We start from the raw sequence: 18,692 nt of genomic DNA on the forward strand, positions 1-18,692 counted from the left end.
TCCTTAGAAAACAGTTCCATATTTATTGCAAAATATTTTTGTACAGAATACAACTGAAAAAACATTAACAGAGGAGGAACGGACAGTAAGGCCAACATCAGAACTCCAAGAGCTGAACTGTACAAACACTAATAGTAACATTTGATAGTGTTTTATACAGAAATAGTTTCCCGCCCTCACAGCGACCTCCTTAAGGGGGGAAAAATAAAGAACTCAAACATCACTGCTTCTCTAAAACATTATTGCCTTTGCGTGTAAACCCATCAACTTGGAACACCAATGGACAATCCTTAAAATTTCGCAATTTCCTTTAAGAAAAACTTGTCCCTTTGATTGGTAATGTCTCACAAAATATAAATATATATACTTGTAGAAAGCTCCAAACAATATGGGACTGGTAACATTTTGGAAGTGAGCATCACTCGTCATGACGGCTATAGTCAGGATGCTAACACTGTTAGCTCTAACATCAGTGAGCAACACTTTTTATTTTGAATTAAATTAAATATTATTGTTTGCCTTAGGTTTACTTCACACTGCTGGAATAATTGAACCCTCCCTTGAGTTCGGAGGCATTTAGCATAGTGCGTCTAGATAAATTTGGGCGTGCATGCCCATGCACATCCTCATGCGATTTGGCACAGATGTAAAAGTTCTTTCCTCAAAGTAAAATTTGCGGTAAACGCGTCTCTCCGGCTCCTTCTTTTTTCTTTACACATAAAAAAGGCAGAGTTAGACAGGATACATTTTTCTTCCCCGACATTCAAATGTACATCTTTAACATTGGCTCTCCCAAAATGAGGGATCTAATGAAGACAAAAAAACGTCCTGTCTCCTGATGTTTATTATAGAAAATTATAATTAAATAACGATTAAAATAGATACTTTTTTTTTTTTCTTATATGCATAAGCCCTTCAAGAAAACACACCAAAACATTAGAAAGGATGAAGGTGATGTACAATCCAAAACTCCAGAGGAGAGGGTTTCTGCTCAAATGACTCCTTACGGAGGGGAGACGGGGAACTCGAGGTGCAACAAAACAATATCACGTTTCTGCCCGTCGTCGGATTCTAATTCTTACATGTCAGGGATAAATAACTAATCACTGCTGCTGGCTGCTCACTACGACACTAACACAATGCTTCAAAGCTGACCGGGAAGCTTCAGGAACTTTCTTTTCTATTTGAAGACAATTGTTGCCTTTCTGCAAACATTCATTTTACTAATGATAAATAAACTGATGCTTTAGTGAATTGGAATCACTATGCACAACTTTGTTGGTTTTATTAATGACCTTTTTCTTTCAGTGACCTTCCACTGAAATGATCTGGTACACTGCAGCTCTGTAACAATGTGTGTGGGGGATTGGGAGGGGGGGGGCTCTTTGACCTGTTATGGATATCACAAGTGCTTTCAATGATTTGATACCCTGAGTAGAGGACATAGGCTTGGGGTGAAGTTCAGTAGAAACCCAAAAAAAAGGAAAAATGTTGCCAAGCAAACACCGACTGAAAAGAAAAAGACATTACTAAGAAATACCACCTTTCACACATAAATAAAAGCCTGTACTGATCGGTACATTAAAAAATACAAATGTAACCAGAGAGAAATAAAAGCTACGACGACGACAAATCACCCATGACGACACGGTCATTTTCAGCTTTACAATATGCATATATTCATGCATATATAGTGTGTATTTCCCCTTGCATACAGGCGAGTGGTTGGGGGACTATATAGAGAGCCTTTAGTTATACCAACTCCCTCTGCAGAGACTAACACTGATTATTAAGAGATGGTACAAATGAGAGCAAACATAATTCACGAGGAGACGGGGACTGAGTCAGCGCAGCCTTGTAAACAAAAGGGAGGCCAGACAGCCAGAGAGGATGATGGGTAACAGACATCCACTTAAAGCAGCAAAGATAGGATAGATTACTGGAGGTAGAGACAGGGCAGGGAAAAGAAGAGGTAAAGGAAGGGGAGGGGGGGGACATTTTTCTCATGGCTACCAATTAAAGTACAGAAAATTGGCAACACGGCCTCACAACGTCTGCTTCCCGTCGGGTTTTGGCGGAACAATCAGTTCTGACGCCGAAAAATTATCTGAGAGGGAAACTACTCAGAATGTAACAAAGAACGGACTCTCAGCAGTGTCTCTTATGGAGAAGCAAACTACAGGCTGAGTAAGTGTTCAATCGGGGGGGGGGGGAGAGAGGGATGAGCAGGAGGGTGCGACAAGCAGACACAGGTCACTGGTTTCCCACTCTCTCCCCTCTGTGGTTGATCACTCAGACGAACAGCTGGATGCGCTCGCGGATGGTCTGCCGGCAGATGGGGCAGGTCTTGAGCGCGGCACTGCAGTCGATGCAGGAGGCGTGTCCGCACTGGAAGACCAGCTTGATGTGGTTGTCGATGCAGATGGGGCAGGTGATGCGCTCCTCCATCTGCCGGTAGCGGGACTGCAGCTGCTCCAGAAGGTTGTGCTGCTCCGAGTTCTCCGTGCCGGGGCTGCAGCCCACCTCCGTTTGGTCTGTGGGGGAAGAGGGGGGGTCAATATGGGGGATGGCAGAGCGATGAAGTTTACAGATTTGGAAAATAACTGTAGGTTATTGTGCACTTTGAAAAAACACGCCTGTTAGCTACTGTACATGTATCCTGGCTTTAAAATTGGGGAACATTGATATCAGGACTGCAGAAAGGTAACACATCTTCCATTAGATACTGAAAAAACAACCTGTTCAGACTGCACCTTGGCCAATAATGAATCAAAAATAATTCTCACTTCAGTTTAAAGCACTTTTGGCTAGGGTTTGGGCTTTTAAAGCCAGTGCAGTAGCACATACAATGATTTGACTCATTGAATCCTAATGTACTTTGTATCATCACTGTTACAGTAGATGCACCTATTATAAGTTGCTTTGGATAAGAGCATTGGCTAAATAAATTGTGATGTCATTGTTTTCCAACAGAAGTTACATTTATAAATCTGTGCAGGCTGTCCCGTTGTGTCACTGTGCAACTGCTTCAAAGATAACAAGGTCACATATAACAGCACTGGACCATGGGTCTAGTATGACTCAAAATACCAGACAATTTTATTGGTGGCTCGTCCTCGACACAGCTGCTTTAATCTACCATCCAAAGTTGCCTCTCACTGACGACTGGTGATCAAGGCTATCACAAAGATTTTTGAAGTCTTCTCTGAGATGTCCGCATTAAAACTGTGTTCATAAATAACAATACAGAACATGCAGATAATAATTTACATCATTCAAAACAATGCTGTAAGCCAAGGAATAATATAGAATATTTTTTGTCCAGAATAGGAGTATATAAAGAAGACTTTTACTGTGTTGACAAAAAATCTTCCATAATTTCATTCAACTTTTATTATCTTACACATCTAAGATCAAAGAGGAAGGTTAGAGGAGACAAGATTCTCATTACCTTGTCTAATTTTCTTGGTGATTGTGACTTGGCATTTTATGCATTTCTTCATTCGATGGGCGCACTCTGTTTGGAGAAGATGCAGGTCAGCAGGAGATCAAAATAAATTACAACACGTAAAGCACCACATTATTTAACATCCAAGATAGACAGCAAAGCAGAAAATAATATTTATAAAAAGTTTTCTTAAGGAAAGCCATTCAGTATTCTTTGAACACACAAGTCAGTTATCTGCCTATTGATAGTCGCGGCCCTGCTGCCATTAACGTAACCCACCTTCACAGGCCACGCTGTGCTGGCAGGGGCAGAAGAGAACCAGCAGAGACAGCTCGGAGCAGATGAGGCATTCACTGGGCCCCGGCAGGTTGGGAAGAACCAGGTTGGTCATGGTGTTGGGCGTGGTGTGGACCCGCCGCAGGCTGGCGCTGCTCAGACCCTGACCACATGTGATGGCCTGCATACGCTGCAACCTGACAGACAACACACAGCTATAACAACACATACAGATTTATCTTAACTTCACTCTGTTTATGAGCTCATTCTGTCTTTGAAGATGAATACAGGCTTCTTTTCCCACAAAACAAACTATTTCTGCAAAAATCTGATTTCTGCCTTACTTTGAATTAATAATACAGTACTTCTAAAAAGGTGTTGGTACAATCGAACCCTACTCTGGTTTATAATCCAGTGTATTCAGTAATGATATCCAAAGGCATTGTGAGTGTGAGCACTTCTCTTCCTGACGTGTACCTGTGTTTCTCAGAGAAGCTCTTGATGAGCTGCATCATGGTGCTGTCCGCCACCAGGTCCAGGGGACTCTTTCCCTTGTGGTTGGCGTAGTTGATGTCGGCCCCTTCCTGCGCCAAAAAACAAGCGAGAGCTGCGCCAACACTCAGTTCGGTGTTCCCCAGAAGACCTGAAGCGCTCAGCTGTGGATACACATGATGACAACGGGAAGAGAGGATGGAAAATAAGTTTTTGAGGCAGAGCTTTAGAAACGTATTCTTGCTAAGGCTGAAAATAACTGTACATGGTAGAAGAATACTTTGAGAACTAAGTCAAGGACACAGCTGTTAGTGAGCAACACAAGGGAAGTTGTAGTAAACCAGCACAGGCCAGCTAAGGCCGAACCATAAACCTAAATCTAACTAATTCCCCAATAATTCATCTGCTGACAGTGACCAAAATTGGCGGGGTACTTCAGTCCAGCCACCTTCATGGGCGTGTGGGTGTGTGCATTAAGTGTGTGTGTGTGTGTGTGTGTGTGCATTAAGTGTGTGTGTGTGTGTGTGTGTGTGTGTGTGTGCATTAAGTGTGTGTGTGTGTGCATTAAGTGTGTGTGTGTGTGTGTGTGTGTGTGTGTGTGTGTGTGTGTGTGTGTGTGTGTGTGTGTGTGTGTGTGTGTGTGTGTGTGTGTGTGTGTTGTTTTGGCAGATGCCCAGGATGTTGAGTACAGCTGCAGTGTTTGCAGTCATGTCAACAGCAAAGGATGTTCTTTATTGGATCAATGATATCAACTACAATGATGTATGAAACGCATGGAGCCAAGGTATCTTGAATATTTAATGAGTTATTGTAAACTCTCTGACAAGCATGAAGGAAATTAAAGAGGTGGTGGGATATTAGAGTTTAGACCAGGGGTCACCAACCTTTTTTAGGATGAGGGCTACTTTCAAAAAATAAAGCAAGTCAGGGGCTACTTTTACTCCTCTTTTTTTTGTTTTTTGCAGTGTATATATTTTATATTTATATATTATATGCTTACCTTTAACCTTTGTGTGCTGTTTGGGTCTGTGGGACCCGTTTTCAGTGTTTACTAAAAGAAAATGTATGCAATTTAATAATTTTAACCTGCTTTATTTGGGGGTGGACCTCACATCCTCTAGGGGGGGGGCTCACATCCTCCAGGGGGGATCTCACATCGTCTAGGGGGGTCCTCACCTCCTCTAAAATATGTTTTTTTAAATGTTGAAGTGAAATGCAACAATCTGCTGCACTTTGAGTACAAAATGAATTTATGGATACAGCTCTCAACACTCATATGAAAGGGAGCTGTATACTTTTCAATACTCCAATCATCTTTAGAATATGATCACAACCAATAACAAATCATTTAAACTGGTTTATTCTTATTTTATGTTACCTAATTAGCATTCTTTCTTTCTATTTATGCATATTTTACTAATCACTCCCCTTTTAAACTGTTTTTTGTACTGTCCTATACACACTGGAATGACTTCTTACTTTATCTATATTAAATAGATAAAAGTGTGCTCTCCCTAGCTCTCTCTCTCTCGCTCGCTCTCGCTCTCTCTCTCTCTCGCTCTCGCTCTCTCGCTCTCTCTCTCTCTCTCTCTCGCTCTCTCTCTCTCTCTCTCTCTCTCTCTCTCTCGCTCTCTCTCGCTCTCTCTCGCTCTCTCTCGCTCTCTCTCGCTCTCCCTAGCTCTCTCTCTCTCTCGCTCTCTCTCTCTCTCGCTCTCTCTCTCTCTCGCTCTCTCTCGCTCTCCCTAGCTCTCTCGCTCGCTCACAGAGGCTGTGTGCTCCTCCTTGGCGATGACGGGTTGCGTTAAAAAATAATAATAAACATATTTGTAAAGTGGGAGGACACAAACGGGATTTCGAAAAGTGCGGGGGACATGTCCCCCCTGTCTCCAGGGGAAATTACGCCATGCGTGTGTGTGCGTCAAGTGGAATAAATATATATACAAGTTACAACACACACAGAGTAAAACTCTGCTCCTCATGTGTTGTATAGGCTGGCATGATAGGCTGTTCAATGGGGCTGAGGTTTTGTGTAGATTCTGCCAGAAGGAAAATCAGCGGAGAGGTGCCACACTGCTTTTCTTCCCGACTGCAACGCTGGTCCCGCAAATCAAGCAAGAACGTGATTGGTCGATATTCATTGTGGGGGTGGGGTGTTAGATAGATATAGAGTTGTAGTAAGTAGATAGAGTTTGCTATGATTTAGGTTTCGTTTATGCATAGAGTAGATTATTTTAATTACATTTCCTTTTTGTTTTGGATTTGCTTGGCGAGCTATTTTTAGAAGATCCCCGGCGGGCGACTCACGTTGCCCCTGCGGGATACTGAGTGCCCGCGGGGCACCGTGTTGGCTACCCCTGGTTTAGACTGTCATCAGTCAAAATGTTATGTACTTTGTGAAAGGTGCCTCTGTAAAATCCTGTAGGAGAGACTCCTCAACCCTGAAACCTAGTGAGCATTCTTGCACTACTGGTCAATGGGTTTTAAAAAAAAAATAGTTTTAGTTGAAAGTTTAAGAGATTTTAACCTTCTATAACATAAAATATACCTTTGGTAAAGTGATGTTGACACTTAGACGGGGCAGTGATATCATAAACCTGTTAATGTACGCATTCAAACACTTTCTTTTACCAGCTGTATTCACCTTCCATGTGCAGCTATGTGGCTTTTATCCTGGATAAAGTGTTTAAGTCATGGATGTTTAAAGTTTAACTTCTTCATATGTCTAATATTATAGTTGACTTTTCATTCAGGAAATATGACGCTGCGCTGTCAGTACGCTTCTCCATGTTTGTGATTGGTCAAATGTTGCTAGCCCCGCCCCTTTCATGTGAACGCGCACTCAGCCGTACAGAGAAACCCTGGCTTGAGTTACAGAGTTGATAACCAGCGTCATAGGAGCACTTAGCGAGAGCGCGTTTGTTTTGGATTAGGTAAACCGGCTAACTCAAACATATCCAGGGTATGTTAAACTGGATTCGTAGTACAGAGGCCTGTACTACAAAGCTGGTTCAACCTAGCCTTGATATGTTTGTGGATCGCTCAAGCCAGCCGTGTCCTATCTAGTTAGGTGCGCGTTCACATGAAAGGGGTGGTATTTGGAGCATTCGACCAATCACAAACACGGAGAAGCGTACTGACAGCGCAGCGTCATACTTCCTGAATGAAAAGTCAACTATAATATTAGACATATGAAGAAGTTACATTTTAAACATCCATGACTTAAACACTGTATCCAGGATAAAAGCCACATAGTTGCACCTGCAAGTTGAATACAGCTGGTAAAAGAAAAAGTGTTTGAATGCGTACATTAACAGGTTTATGATATCACTGCCCCGTCTAAGACACGAGTGGATCTGACTTTAATTACATTTGACTCGAGTGTTTCGTCAACTTAATGTGTTGCTTACAATAATACTTCTGCGTACAGTATGTGACACTGTAAGTGTTGCACGGCCAGATACGGCTCAGCTGACTCAGATAAGGAAATATATGATACATTATGATGTGATATGTCACGGACTGTACTTATTGTTACTCTGATCCGGTTACTTATGTTGTGGCAGATATTTAAGTAAGCTTTCTTAAAGCTAATGTTATAATAGTCAGATTGCTCTGGAGATGGGAGGTGATATTCTATTAATGTTCACGTTCACACAGTCGGTGATTTTTGCCGGCCGTCTTTCCTGCAACGGCAGCTTTTCTGTATTTCCTTTCTCCTGTAATATGACTTGATCGCTTTAAACTCCGCACACTGAGCTCTGATTGGTCAGCAGGCGGTGCTTTCACTGAGTTGAGCTCTTAGCCTCCAACCTAACCTGCTCCGGGGCAGGTTAGCCGCACAGCATAAGTTACCATGGAGATCTAGCCTGCTAAAAAGAGAACCAGCTTCGTAGGACCGGAAACCCAGAGTTTTCCCTGAAGTTAGCCGGCTAAGCGAAAATCCTGCTTCGTAGTATACCCCACCGGCGTCTGGTGGTGGTATTTAAGCTTCAGAAAACATAAACAAGGTGTTCATTTGTAAATCGTACCATTACCTTTTTCTTGCTACATGTCTTACTTTTAGCAATAATCCCGGTTCAAATGTAAATATCCAATTGGTTATGATTAAAAGAAAAACATTACCTAACTTTAGCTTGAGACAGAATTTGATTGGCTTTCAGCCTCTTGTCTTGGTTTTATGACTCACATCCTGAGATGTATGGGACCTGCTCAGCACCAAAAAGCAATCAGACACGTTTGATGAAAAAAGTAAAGCATTTAAAGCAGCTTGATAACCTGATATTATTCACCATTGGGATTTTATAAGGCGATCGTGTGTCAGTGTTGTGTTTACAGTTTGTTCTGCTGAACCCAAGAGGTAAACATCTATTCAATCCAGTTTAATGCTACTAAACTCCAATTAATAATCGCATGCATACCTTATTTTCATTTAGAGCTTGTTTAGCTGCATTTATGATTCATTATGCTTGCTTGCCTTAATAAATATTAATGCTGCCAATACGAGTTATTTGTTGACTGAAGTTGTGATACATGGGAGGCTCAAATGAATTAAGTGTGTTCATATCAAAGTTCAAGACATCCTCTGGGGGAGAGACTGACATGTTGTGTGTACACAGTATTTCTAAATTTAAATGTATTATCGAGAGCTTGTCTTTGCCAAATCTACATTGCAACACTAAGTGGGCCCTCTTGCCTCTCTGCCCTTCATCACTTCATTTCATTTCATTTCAAACCTTTATTTAGACAGATTAGTCCCTTGAGATCATCGATCTCATTTACAAGGGAGACCTGCATCATTTAGTTCCACATGAAACATAAAAACAACATACAAACAACAGAGGATATCATATTTACATATTCAACATTTACAAATACCCAGAGTGTCAGAAAGCATTTCATTTAGACATGCCTTAAATACATTCAAAGAAATAAAAATGCTCAATTTCAATTTTGCCTGTAGACTGTTCCAAGCAAGTGGAGCTGCGCACATAAAAGCTGTCTTACCTAAGAGAGTCCTTACTCTTGGCACATCTAACAAGACTATATCCTGTGATCGCAGACAATAGCTGCTTGCAACTTTCTGCTTTATCAATGAACAGATATAATACGGGAGTTTGCCCAACATAGCTTTATAGATAAAAGTGTACCAGTGACTGAGCCTCCGTACAGTGAGTGATGGTAAACCTGCCTTGGTATACAATGTACAGTGATGAGTAAGTGCTTTACAGTTAGTGACAAATCTCAGAGCACTATGATACGCAGCATCTAGTTTGCTTAGGTAGTTGGCAGGTGCATTCATATACAGCAGATCACCATAGTCCAGCACAGGTAAAAAGGTCACAGTGACTAGCCTTTTCCTGGCCTCAAGCGAGAAACAGGACTTATTCCTGAAAAAGAAACCTAGCCTAACCCTCAGTTTTTTAAGCAGGTTATTGACATGAAGTTTAAAAGAGAGACAGTCATCAAGCAAGATACCAAGGTATTTGTAACAGGCAACAACTTCAAGTTTTGTTCCTTGCGTTGATACAATATCTAAAACAGGCTCTGGTGACTTTTTAGCTTTTGAAAAGAGCATTATCTTGGTTTTATCCACATTTAAAAGAAGCTTTAGTTCAGAGAGCTGAGTCTGAATAATGTTAAAAACAGCCTGTAATTTAACAACCGCCTCCTGAATGGAGGGACCTGCACAATACATCACGGTATCGTCCGCATAAAAATGTAAAGTAGCTTCATCCACATTTTCACCTAAACTGTTGATATATATGGAGAATAAAAGTGGACCTAAAACAGAACCTTGAGGAACACCATTAGCAATGTTTAACCACTCAGAAGACAGCCCATCAAAGTGAACACATTGGGACCTTTCAGAGAGGTAGTTCACAAACCACCCCACTGCATGGCTGGATATGCCAGTACTGAGTAGCCTCTGTTTTAAGACACGATGATCAACGGTGTCAAACGCTTTGGAAAGGTCAATAAACAGAGCTGCACAACTCTGTTTATTATCTAGCATACTAGTAATATCATTTACCACTTTCATTGTTGCAGTGATGGTGCTATGTTTCTTCCTGAAGCCTGACTGATGTTTAGACAGGATATCATTTATACATAAAAACTCCTTTACTTGTTCACTCACAAGTCGTTCGAGCACCTTAGCCAAAACTGACAATTTAGAGATTGGCCTATAGTTATTTAAAATAGTTGCCTCCCCTCCTTTCAGTAGAGGCAGGACATAAGCAGACTTCCATACTTTAGGAATTGTATTTGTGCTGAGGGAGAGGTTAAAAAGAGAAGTAAGAGGTGGAGCAATAAAATCTGCAGCTATCTTTAAAAAGAAAGGTTCTACGTTGTCCGGGCCAGCCGGTTTCTTAGGATCTAACTTGGATAAAGCTTCATGGACAATACCAACAGTTAACTTCCTTTTCCCCTTCATCACCCCATCGTTCTCAGTCTCTTGCCAGTTTTTGCTCTTAAAGCCTCTGAGACGAGGTGATCTTAATGAATCGTAAAAGTCGTGACCTTATAGCTTAAATTCTTGTGGATATAAAAAATAATTGTGTTGGTTTTTCTCCAGAAAAGAAAGCAGTACAAAACAAACTCTTTTGTCTTACATACTAATACCACTTTTATTTAATGACGTTCTCCTCAGTTAACCCCTCTCTCTTGCCTTGTTTACATAATTAAACAATGTCCTCTGTCCTCAGTTAACCCAGACCTTTGAGGAATCCCATCTGACTTCTCTTACACATTCATCCCCTGTGTACCTGCTAAAGCCGACTAACTCCTTTATCCTAAATTGACCCTGCACACAATTACTACATTACATGGTACTTGTTAGACGCTTTTATCCAAAGTGACTTACATACTCAATACTGTGGACAATCCCACAGGAGCTATTTGGGGTGAAGTGTCTCAGGGACACAACAACATGCTGACTGCAGTGGGGTTTGAACCTGTGCTCCCCTGATCCGAACACCTACGGACTAACCCACTACGCCACACGCCCTACTAAACACCTTTCCATTCCTTCCCTCTGTTTTTGTTTACTATTCCCTCCCTCCTTCAATATAAGGTCAGCTCTTAACCCTTAAGTCTTTTATTTACGCTCCTTTTAGTCTCTAAAGTGCATTAATCCTTTTTTCCACCTCTTATCCTAATCTACCCGCTACTTAGTGTCTGTTTATCCTTCATTCAGTCTATATTTACTTCTCTTTTAATGTTTCACATACTCCTTTAGTGTTTGATTTGTTTTGCTTTGTCTCTTTAGTAACCACCTATTCAGTTTGTAGTTAGACCGCCAACAGTCGCAAGTGTGTGTAACCTTCAGGTCTTTTGAAAGTTGTGTCGTCTCTTTTCAGCTCATTCTGTCCCAACAATACCTAGAGTTCAAAGGTGAAGCATCACTCGATTGCTGTCGTTACATTTTAACTTCTTTCCATTCGAGTAATGTGAATAATAACAGAATAACGTCAGTTAAGGTTTGAATAGATCAAATGAATACTATTTGCTATGGTCTGTAAATGAAGACAGATATATCATCAGCAAGTTTGGGCGACGAATAGTCAATTGAAAATGCTACGTTTTTTTAGGTTTATATATCATTTCTTGTATAAATATAAATATAATATGACGTAAAACTGCCAGTTTTCCCCTAAACCAGCTAGACCAAATACACATAAAACTAGTTGCTCATATAGAAAGAAATAATAAAACATTAGTTACATAAAACAAAGAGTGGTTCTCACCCTGCAGTAGAGCGATGTGGAGGAGCACCCCTCGCTGGGCTCCTCGGGGGTGCTGCTGGTCCCCACGGGGGGGCTGAGCATCACGCTGGCCAGCTGCGGGCGGAGCAGGGCGACGTGCATGGCCGTGTCTCCGTCCTCGTCCTCCATGTTGACGTCGGCGCCTTCGGACAACAGCAGCTGCACCAGGTCCGTGTGGCCCTGCGTCACCGCCAGCTGCAGCGCCGTCTGGTTCCGGTTGTTACGGATGTTGATGTCGCAGCGTCCCTGTGGAAGAGGGAGTAGAGGAAATATGTATATCATCTTTTTTATTTAAATTTCAAAGGTTGAAAATAATTGTGGCTACAAATTGTACCAACATATTGTACTATTATATTGAAATTACATCAAATACTATTACATTTCAATGACATACAATACTTTGATATATTTCATTTACATAGTATACTTTATATATTTATCACATATTAAACTATTATATTTGTATAACACATTATAATATTTAATTGTTATGACTTAATATACTAATATATATTTAGAGAATCTTTTAAGCAAATCATACTTTTCTATTTATGACACATTCAAATAATATTATTTCATTTTGCTCATAATTTCTAAGAAAATAAGTTTAGTATGATATGCATTAAAAATGTCCTCTTTTTTTGGGCCCTCTTGACTCTTCCCTTCATCACTTCCTTTTCCTCTTCATCACGCCAGTACTCTTTCCAGTATTTTCTCTTAAAGCCTCTAACACCAGTTGATCTTAATGAATCGTAAAAGTTGTGACCTTTAAATTCTCTTAGTTTTTGTTAATTTTCCTTAAAAAACAAAAACAAATAAGATCCCAGTTAAGCAAAGTATCCAATCAGATTAAAGAGGACTCTGCTGCAGCTCACCTCCTTGACAAGGATCTCGGCGACATCGCGGTGGTTGTTGAGCGCGGCCAAATGCAGCGCGGAGAAGCCGTCCTCCTTCTTGACGTCCACCAGCTGCCGCGCCCTGCCCAGGATCTTCTCTGTGGCCCTGCAACCGGGACAACAAAAACAACACTCATTAAGGAGAGTGCACAACACTCCTCAAGGCTCATAGCTTAAATAAAGAACATTTACATCTGTGATAGTTGCCAACCACAGTGCTTTTTACTGGACCATCTAATTAAAAAAAATTGCTGAATGTTGCTCTCACCAGAAAGAGTGCCAAGGAGAAAAAAAAAAGGTTCTGAAATATATGAAAGTGCTCACAAGGTCTCTGGATTCATTTGAGTAACTGAGATATGATTTCAAGAAAAAGTCCTCGATGAAGTTTTAATTGTAATTTTTTGCAATTTAAGCATGACAAGCATAGATCCATTATAGTGGAGAACACACTGCAGACTGTATGCAGCTCTCAGAATATCTCAGATCATTCTGTGTCGCGGTGTACTTGACACGATCTGGGACAGAGACGCAGCTGTTGTTAAAGTGTTAACAAGCTGATCTAACAGGAGAACACTAAGGCACAACAGGCAGCCTCTTCTCACTTCATCAGCCAACTGATCTCCTGATGCACAACTAACCCCCCCTACCCCAAGAGTTACTCATGCTTTAAACTTTAAATAGCACATCACTGTTATGCTTTGAGCCTGCCATCATCATATCCAGTATTGAACCACTGGAAAAAAATGCAACTTCCCAGCCAACACACATTAAACGATTACATCTCTTAATGTGGAAATGTTTAACATGCTTTGGTGCTCATTTAGTTTGGTCAGATAGCAGACTGTTCTCTTTAAACTGAGGAGGGATGACGATATTCAATGAAGTGATTGCAGCTTGTCTTGTGTTTCCTGCAGCGGGCTGATGCTGCAGTGTGAGGCCGGGCAGCACTGTGGTCCTCTGCTCTGAAGCAGGGCCTGCTTTATGACGTGTGAAATTGAAGCTGACAGGCTCAGTGAGCACCTAGGAAGCTGGCATGCCACCACGGAGGCTTCGATGCGATGGGACCCAACCTCTCTATGGATTGTTGGGCTCACTCTGATGCTAGCTCTGCTGGGTTCCACTGTTTTGAAACATTGGTGATGCTGACAGACGGTTGGACAGAACACAAGGGATGCTCACTACTCCCAGATTAACATTAACATCTACTTATTTACCTCTTAGTGATGTAGAAAACTAAACAATGTAAAGGTATTGCTCGGTAACTGGCTTGCAAAACATCAAAGCAATTCATACCCAATGAGTAACAAATATCACTGAGAGCAATAACACAATCCAAGCTTCTTAATAGCAAATCCAGCCATAGAAAAAGGAAACACTTTCCATGCAAATGATACAAGAGTATTTAAGATATTCAGTCAAATTGTTTACCTTGAATGTGAATTTTCCTGAGAACTTCTCATTATGTAATGTTATTTTAAAAGGCTCTCTTCTTAGTAATTGTTATGCACAATTTTTTTTTAACTATGACAATGTCCTACCTACTATCTACCTCTTATTTAAAGTAAAAAAGTGACTCCACCTTAAAGCTTAATTAATAACTATGATTATAAATACTAAATCAACATTTGAATTCTGCTTAGATTCTTCTTTGTTCTTTTAAACCTAGTTATTCTTTTTCAGTAATACATTAGGGTACAATAATATTATTAGTATTGGATCATCTGTAGAATTAGATGCCAGTGGTGGTTGACTAGAATTGTTACAAAACACTTCCCAAAAAATCAAAGTCAAAATGTATAGAAACAAATCCCAACTTGTTTTTATCTTAAGAATTATTCAGTTTCAACCCATATCTATTAGTGTTTCAATCTTACAGCACCATACATTATAGTTCTATAACCACAATAACCTTCATTTGAAACATCAAAAGAAGCTTTGGATATAAAAAAAGAACGCTTTTTATAGCCATAACAAAACAGTTATTTGGGACATAAGAAATAGTTTCTGCACATACATTTTATGAGCATAAACACTTAATAACACAGTCATTCACTTAATGGCTGTTGTATATCAATGTCTTAAATTATGCATCTATTCAGAGCTATCGTTTCTATATTACATTGTATAAATTCACCCAGTGGTGTACAGGGAACCTGATAAATGCAGTTATTGTTTAATCAGTTTAAAAAACGGGGCACTTATATTGCAGCTTTAATTGTGATAAGCATAAAATGACAGTGTTCCCAGGCTCATTAGCAGCAGAATGCAGATACATTTAAAATACAATACTGAGGACAGGGAGGGTAAAGGCTGCTCTATTGCATGGTGGTGGGCATCTCCTCTGGGTGTATTACTAAGCATGAAAGCTGTTGGGGAGACATTATGTTAGAGGTCATTTGCACCTGCAATGCAGCTCCGTGGGTGTGTGTGTGTATGTGTGTGTGGTGAAGGTATTGATGGAGGGAAATATAATTTCTTCATTAGTTAAAGGGCACACCCTTGAAAAACACAGACCTGTGTCCCCTTTGTGTCTACTACACCTTGTCTTTCTCCATTACTCCCATAAACCCATTAATATTCAAATTAAGGCTGACATTTTGGGGCAGTTCTTTTACTAACATGCCTTCACACAAATCAGCCAGAGGGCATCTAGGGACTTTTTTTTCTTCTGGAGGCATCATTTGGATATTTTTGGGAGTTTGTATCATGGGGGTTTTGCCAATTGCCTCCTGATCAAAGCTTGATAAAAGAAGGAAGAAGAAATGTACCATGAAGAGTTACTGTTCTGACTCAAAGGCACGATTTAAGTGAAAAATAAAAGCTTTTGATGTTGTGTATAATATGCTAAAAGAGTGAGTATGCTGTGATATCTATCTGTCGTGTGTCAGACAGTTTACATTGGACTGTCAACGCATTGAGTAAGCACAGAAAGGCAGAGTAAATGAAACTGGTGGGAAACTAAAAGGGATCTGGTGAAAGAAAACCAGCTACTAGGACATGAGATTAGTGGAAAAAGGGAGAAATCCAAGCCAATATTCTTAAAAAAAAAGAAAAAAGAAAACAGTATATACAGTATCTTAACTATCCTTTGCCTGTTCTGTCAAACTAAAGTCCAGAGGAAATCTGGCTGCTTGCCTTGTTTCTTTTCTTTCCCAGGCACCGTTTGTGAACATGGCCTCTAGCCCTCTTTTTCCATTTCCGCACAATAAATAAATAATACGCCAATAAACATTCTCATCTATCTGTCACAAAAAAACAACAGCTGCTCGCAGGAAGTTTAAACAATGGTGCATCGAACAAATAAACTCCTGCATTTTAAGGATGATCTATACGTACAAAGCGAAGGACAGTAAATAAATCATCAAGAGACTAACGAAGGGAAAAATATAAGGCAGAGGTAAAAAGTGTAAATTGGAAAAAACAGTGGAAGAATAAAAAAGCACAACAAGTAAAACTATAAATGACTCGACAAAGATTAGTCTAATGTAAATACAACATAAAAGCAATGAGGTGTTTAGCTTCAACCCAATTCCTTCGCAAAATCCAATCCAATTTGTTTTTGTAGACAGAATAAACTAGGACATACAGACAACAGACACGCAGCACCTGTGCTGTATAAATGTACTGTAGTCCTGCCGGTGATATATGAAGGAACCGGTGAACCAAAGCCAGTCCTGAACACTGTAAATCCTGTGTCTCTGCTTCTGGCGCTGCGGCTGATGTCAAGCTAAATAAATGCTGGGGAGTGCCCAAAATCCCACATATGACACTTGCCAGAACAGATCGGACATTTATTAAATGACTCGTCAACTGCGGCCCCCCACTACCGTCCTTCTCTCCTCTCTCTCTTTACATTTATCGCTTACCCGCTGTCTTTTATTCCATCCTGCTCAGTTGGCTTTTGCCCATCTGGAAAGTAACAGAGTACATATACTCAAGTACTGTACTTAATACATAATATCATTTTACTCCACTACGTTTAATAATCACTGTATTATTTATTAAGCTTTAGTGACTTTTCAGGTTAAGGTTTTGTATTCAAATAATTGATTAACTTGCAACGTAATGCATCTTTAAGAATTAAACACTTATACTAACTGTTTAAGGTACAAAGAAGTACAATTATACAATATATCGCAAAAGGTTCTTAACATTGATAATTTGTGAAAGAAAATGTTGCCCGTCTATGTCAACAGTAAAATGCTTCTTAATGCAACAATATGAATATACCAGATAATGTCATATATTTAATAATATATCACATATTGAGGCAATTTTTCCAAAGAATTTGTACTTTTATGTGAGACTGTATGTATTGCATTAATGTATTGCTACTTTTGCTTAAGTAAAGGATCTGAATACTTTTTCAACCACTGATCATAATCCATTCATTTAATATAATTCTGAAATTGGCCTTAAGCATTACAAGTACTTTAAGTATATTCTGATGCTGATACTTTATACTTTTACTAAGATTTTGAAAGGCACTTCACTTGTAACGGAGTACTTTTACAAATTAAGTATTGCTACTTTTACGTAAGTAAAACGTTTTTTTGTAGGATCTTTTTCAAGTTGTGTGCAATTCTGCAAATGTGGGTCACTGCTTGGAGAAGTTTGGAGGGCGGAATAAAGCTTTCCTTTGCAGTAAAAGTGGATTGACTTATGGTCATTATTCACTGGTTTAGTACCTTACAGAGTGGAAAAAGTAGAAGTCTGCAGGCAAATGACCATAGGAGCAAGCTACAGTAATCTACTCACAGCCGGAAAATTACATAACACACATTTTAAAAATCTCTAATTGAAACCCTTAATGAAGTGGCATTGCTTCAGGGAGAGGGTTTATGGTGATGCCTTTGTGTTATTTTCATTCCGGCTTCCTTTTCCTTCATGGCACCTCTTTAAAAAGAGCCGGGACAATTTTCCATTACATGGCTTTGTTATAATTTTGGAAGGAAAGTTCATATGAGGTCGTAAATGCCCTGGAGCAAAGAAGCAGGAACCTCACCACGGTCAGGCGAAATTTGTGCACTGAGAAAAATATCATCCCTAAATAGTCACTCTATATTTATGATTTTAACAGAATTACCTTCATTACCCTTTTTGGTTTCAAGACCTTGACTGCAGTGGAAATAACTTTTAAGGTCGTTTTCAAAGCATTTTTCTGTAATGATTCAATGATGCTGAATAAAACAATACACATATATAATATAATCAATGCAGGTCATTGCATAGTGCAGACAGTCTTTAAATAGCATATCCAAGTGCAAAGTGCACAACTGCAGATGCTGGCTTAAAAAATTGCAAAAAATGTGGAATTATATAACATGTTTAGGCCAATACATAACCTTTAGGTTTTTTAAGGGATCATACTATGCTCATTTTCAGGTTCTATTTGTATGTTGTGCCTCTACTGAGACATGTTTACATGCTTTCATGTTCAAAGAGGTCACCTCTTTTCACCCTCTGTCTGAAACCAGAGCCCAGTCTGGTCTGATTGGTTAGCTGGCCGGCTCTGTTGTTACCCGTTTAGATATGTCCTGCCCCTTAGCCTTTCACATACAATGTGTTTGAGCGCTAGCCAATAGAAGCACGAGTGTTAAATAGTGATGTCACTATATTATAGAAGAAAACAAAAGAGTCCAATGGTATTTTAAAAAAAAACATCACTTTTTGTTTGTTCTCTCTACATTTCAGGGAATGTGGGACGTTGTATTTTGGGAGGAAACCTTATCAAGGCAAGGCAAGGCAAGGCAAGGCAAGGCAAGGCAAGGCAAGGCAAGGCAAGGCAAGGCAAGGCAAGGCAAGGCAAGGCAAGGC

The 18,692-nt window shown here is 40.0% G+C and overlaps 1 protein-coding gene across 5 annotated transcripts in view; it reads right to left on the reverse strand.

The window, feature by feature from the left end:
* The window catches only part of mib2 (MIB E3 ubiquitin protein ligase 2), a 58,206-nt gene continuing 39,514 nt past the window's right edge, over positions 1-18,692 (reverse strand). For 4 of the 5 annotated variants that reach the window (XM_079676943.1, XM_079676944.1, XM_079676942.1 and 1 more), the window contains 6 exons: positions 12,855-12,981; positions 11,962-12,225; positions 4,202-4,380; positions 3,728-3,921; positions 3,452-3,517; positions 1-2,555 (listed from right to left, as the gene is read on the reverse strand). In XM_079676943.1, coding sequence (XP_079533069.1) covers positions 2,293-2,555; positions 3,452-3,517; positions 3,728-3,921; positions 4,202-4,380; positions 11,962-12,225; positions 12,855-12,981 — 1,093 coding nt within the window. In that variant the 3' untranslated portion in view covers positions 1-2,292. The remainder of the gene's footprint in view (positions 2,556-3,451; positions 3,518-3,727; positions 3,922-4,201; positions 4,381-11,961; positions 12,226-12,854; positions 12,982-18,692) is intronic. The other variant, XM_079676941.1, reaches the window with a different exon arrangement.

The sequence above is a fragment of the Notothenia rossii genome (genome assembly GCF_949606895.1).
Source record: "Notothenia rossii genome assembly, chromosome: 4".
Lineage (NCBI taxonomy): Eukaryota > Metazoa > Chordata > Actinopteri > Perciformes > Nototheniidae > Notothenia > Notothenia rossii.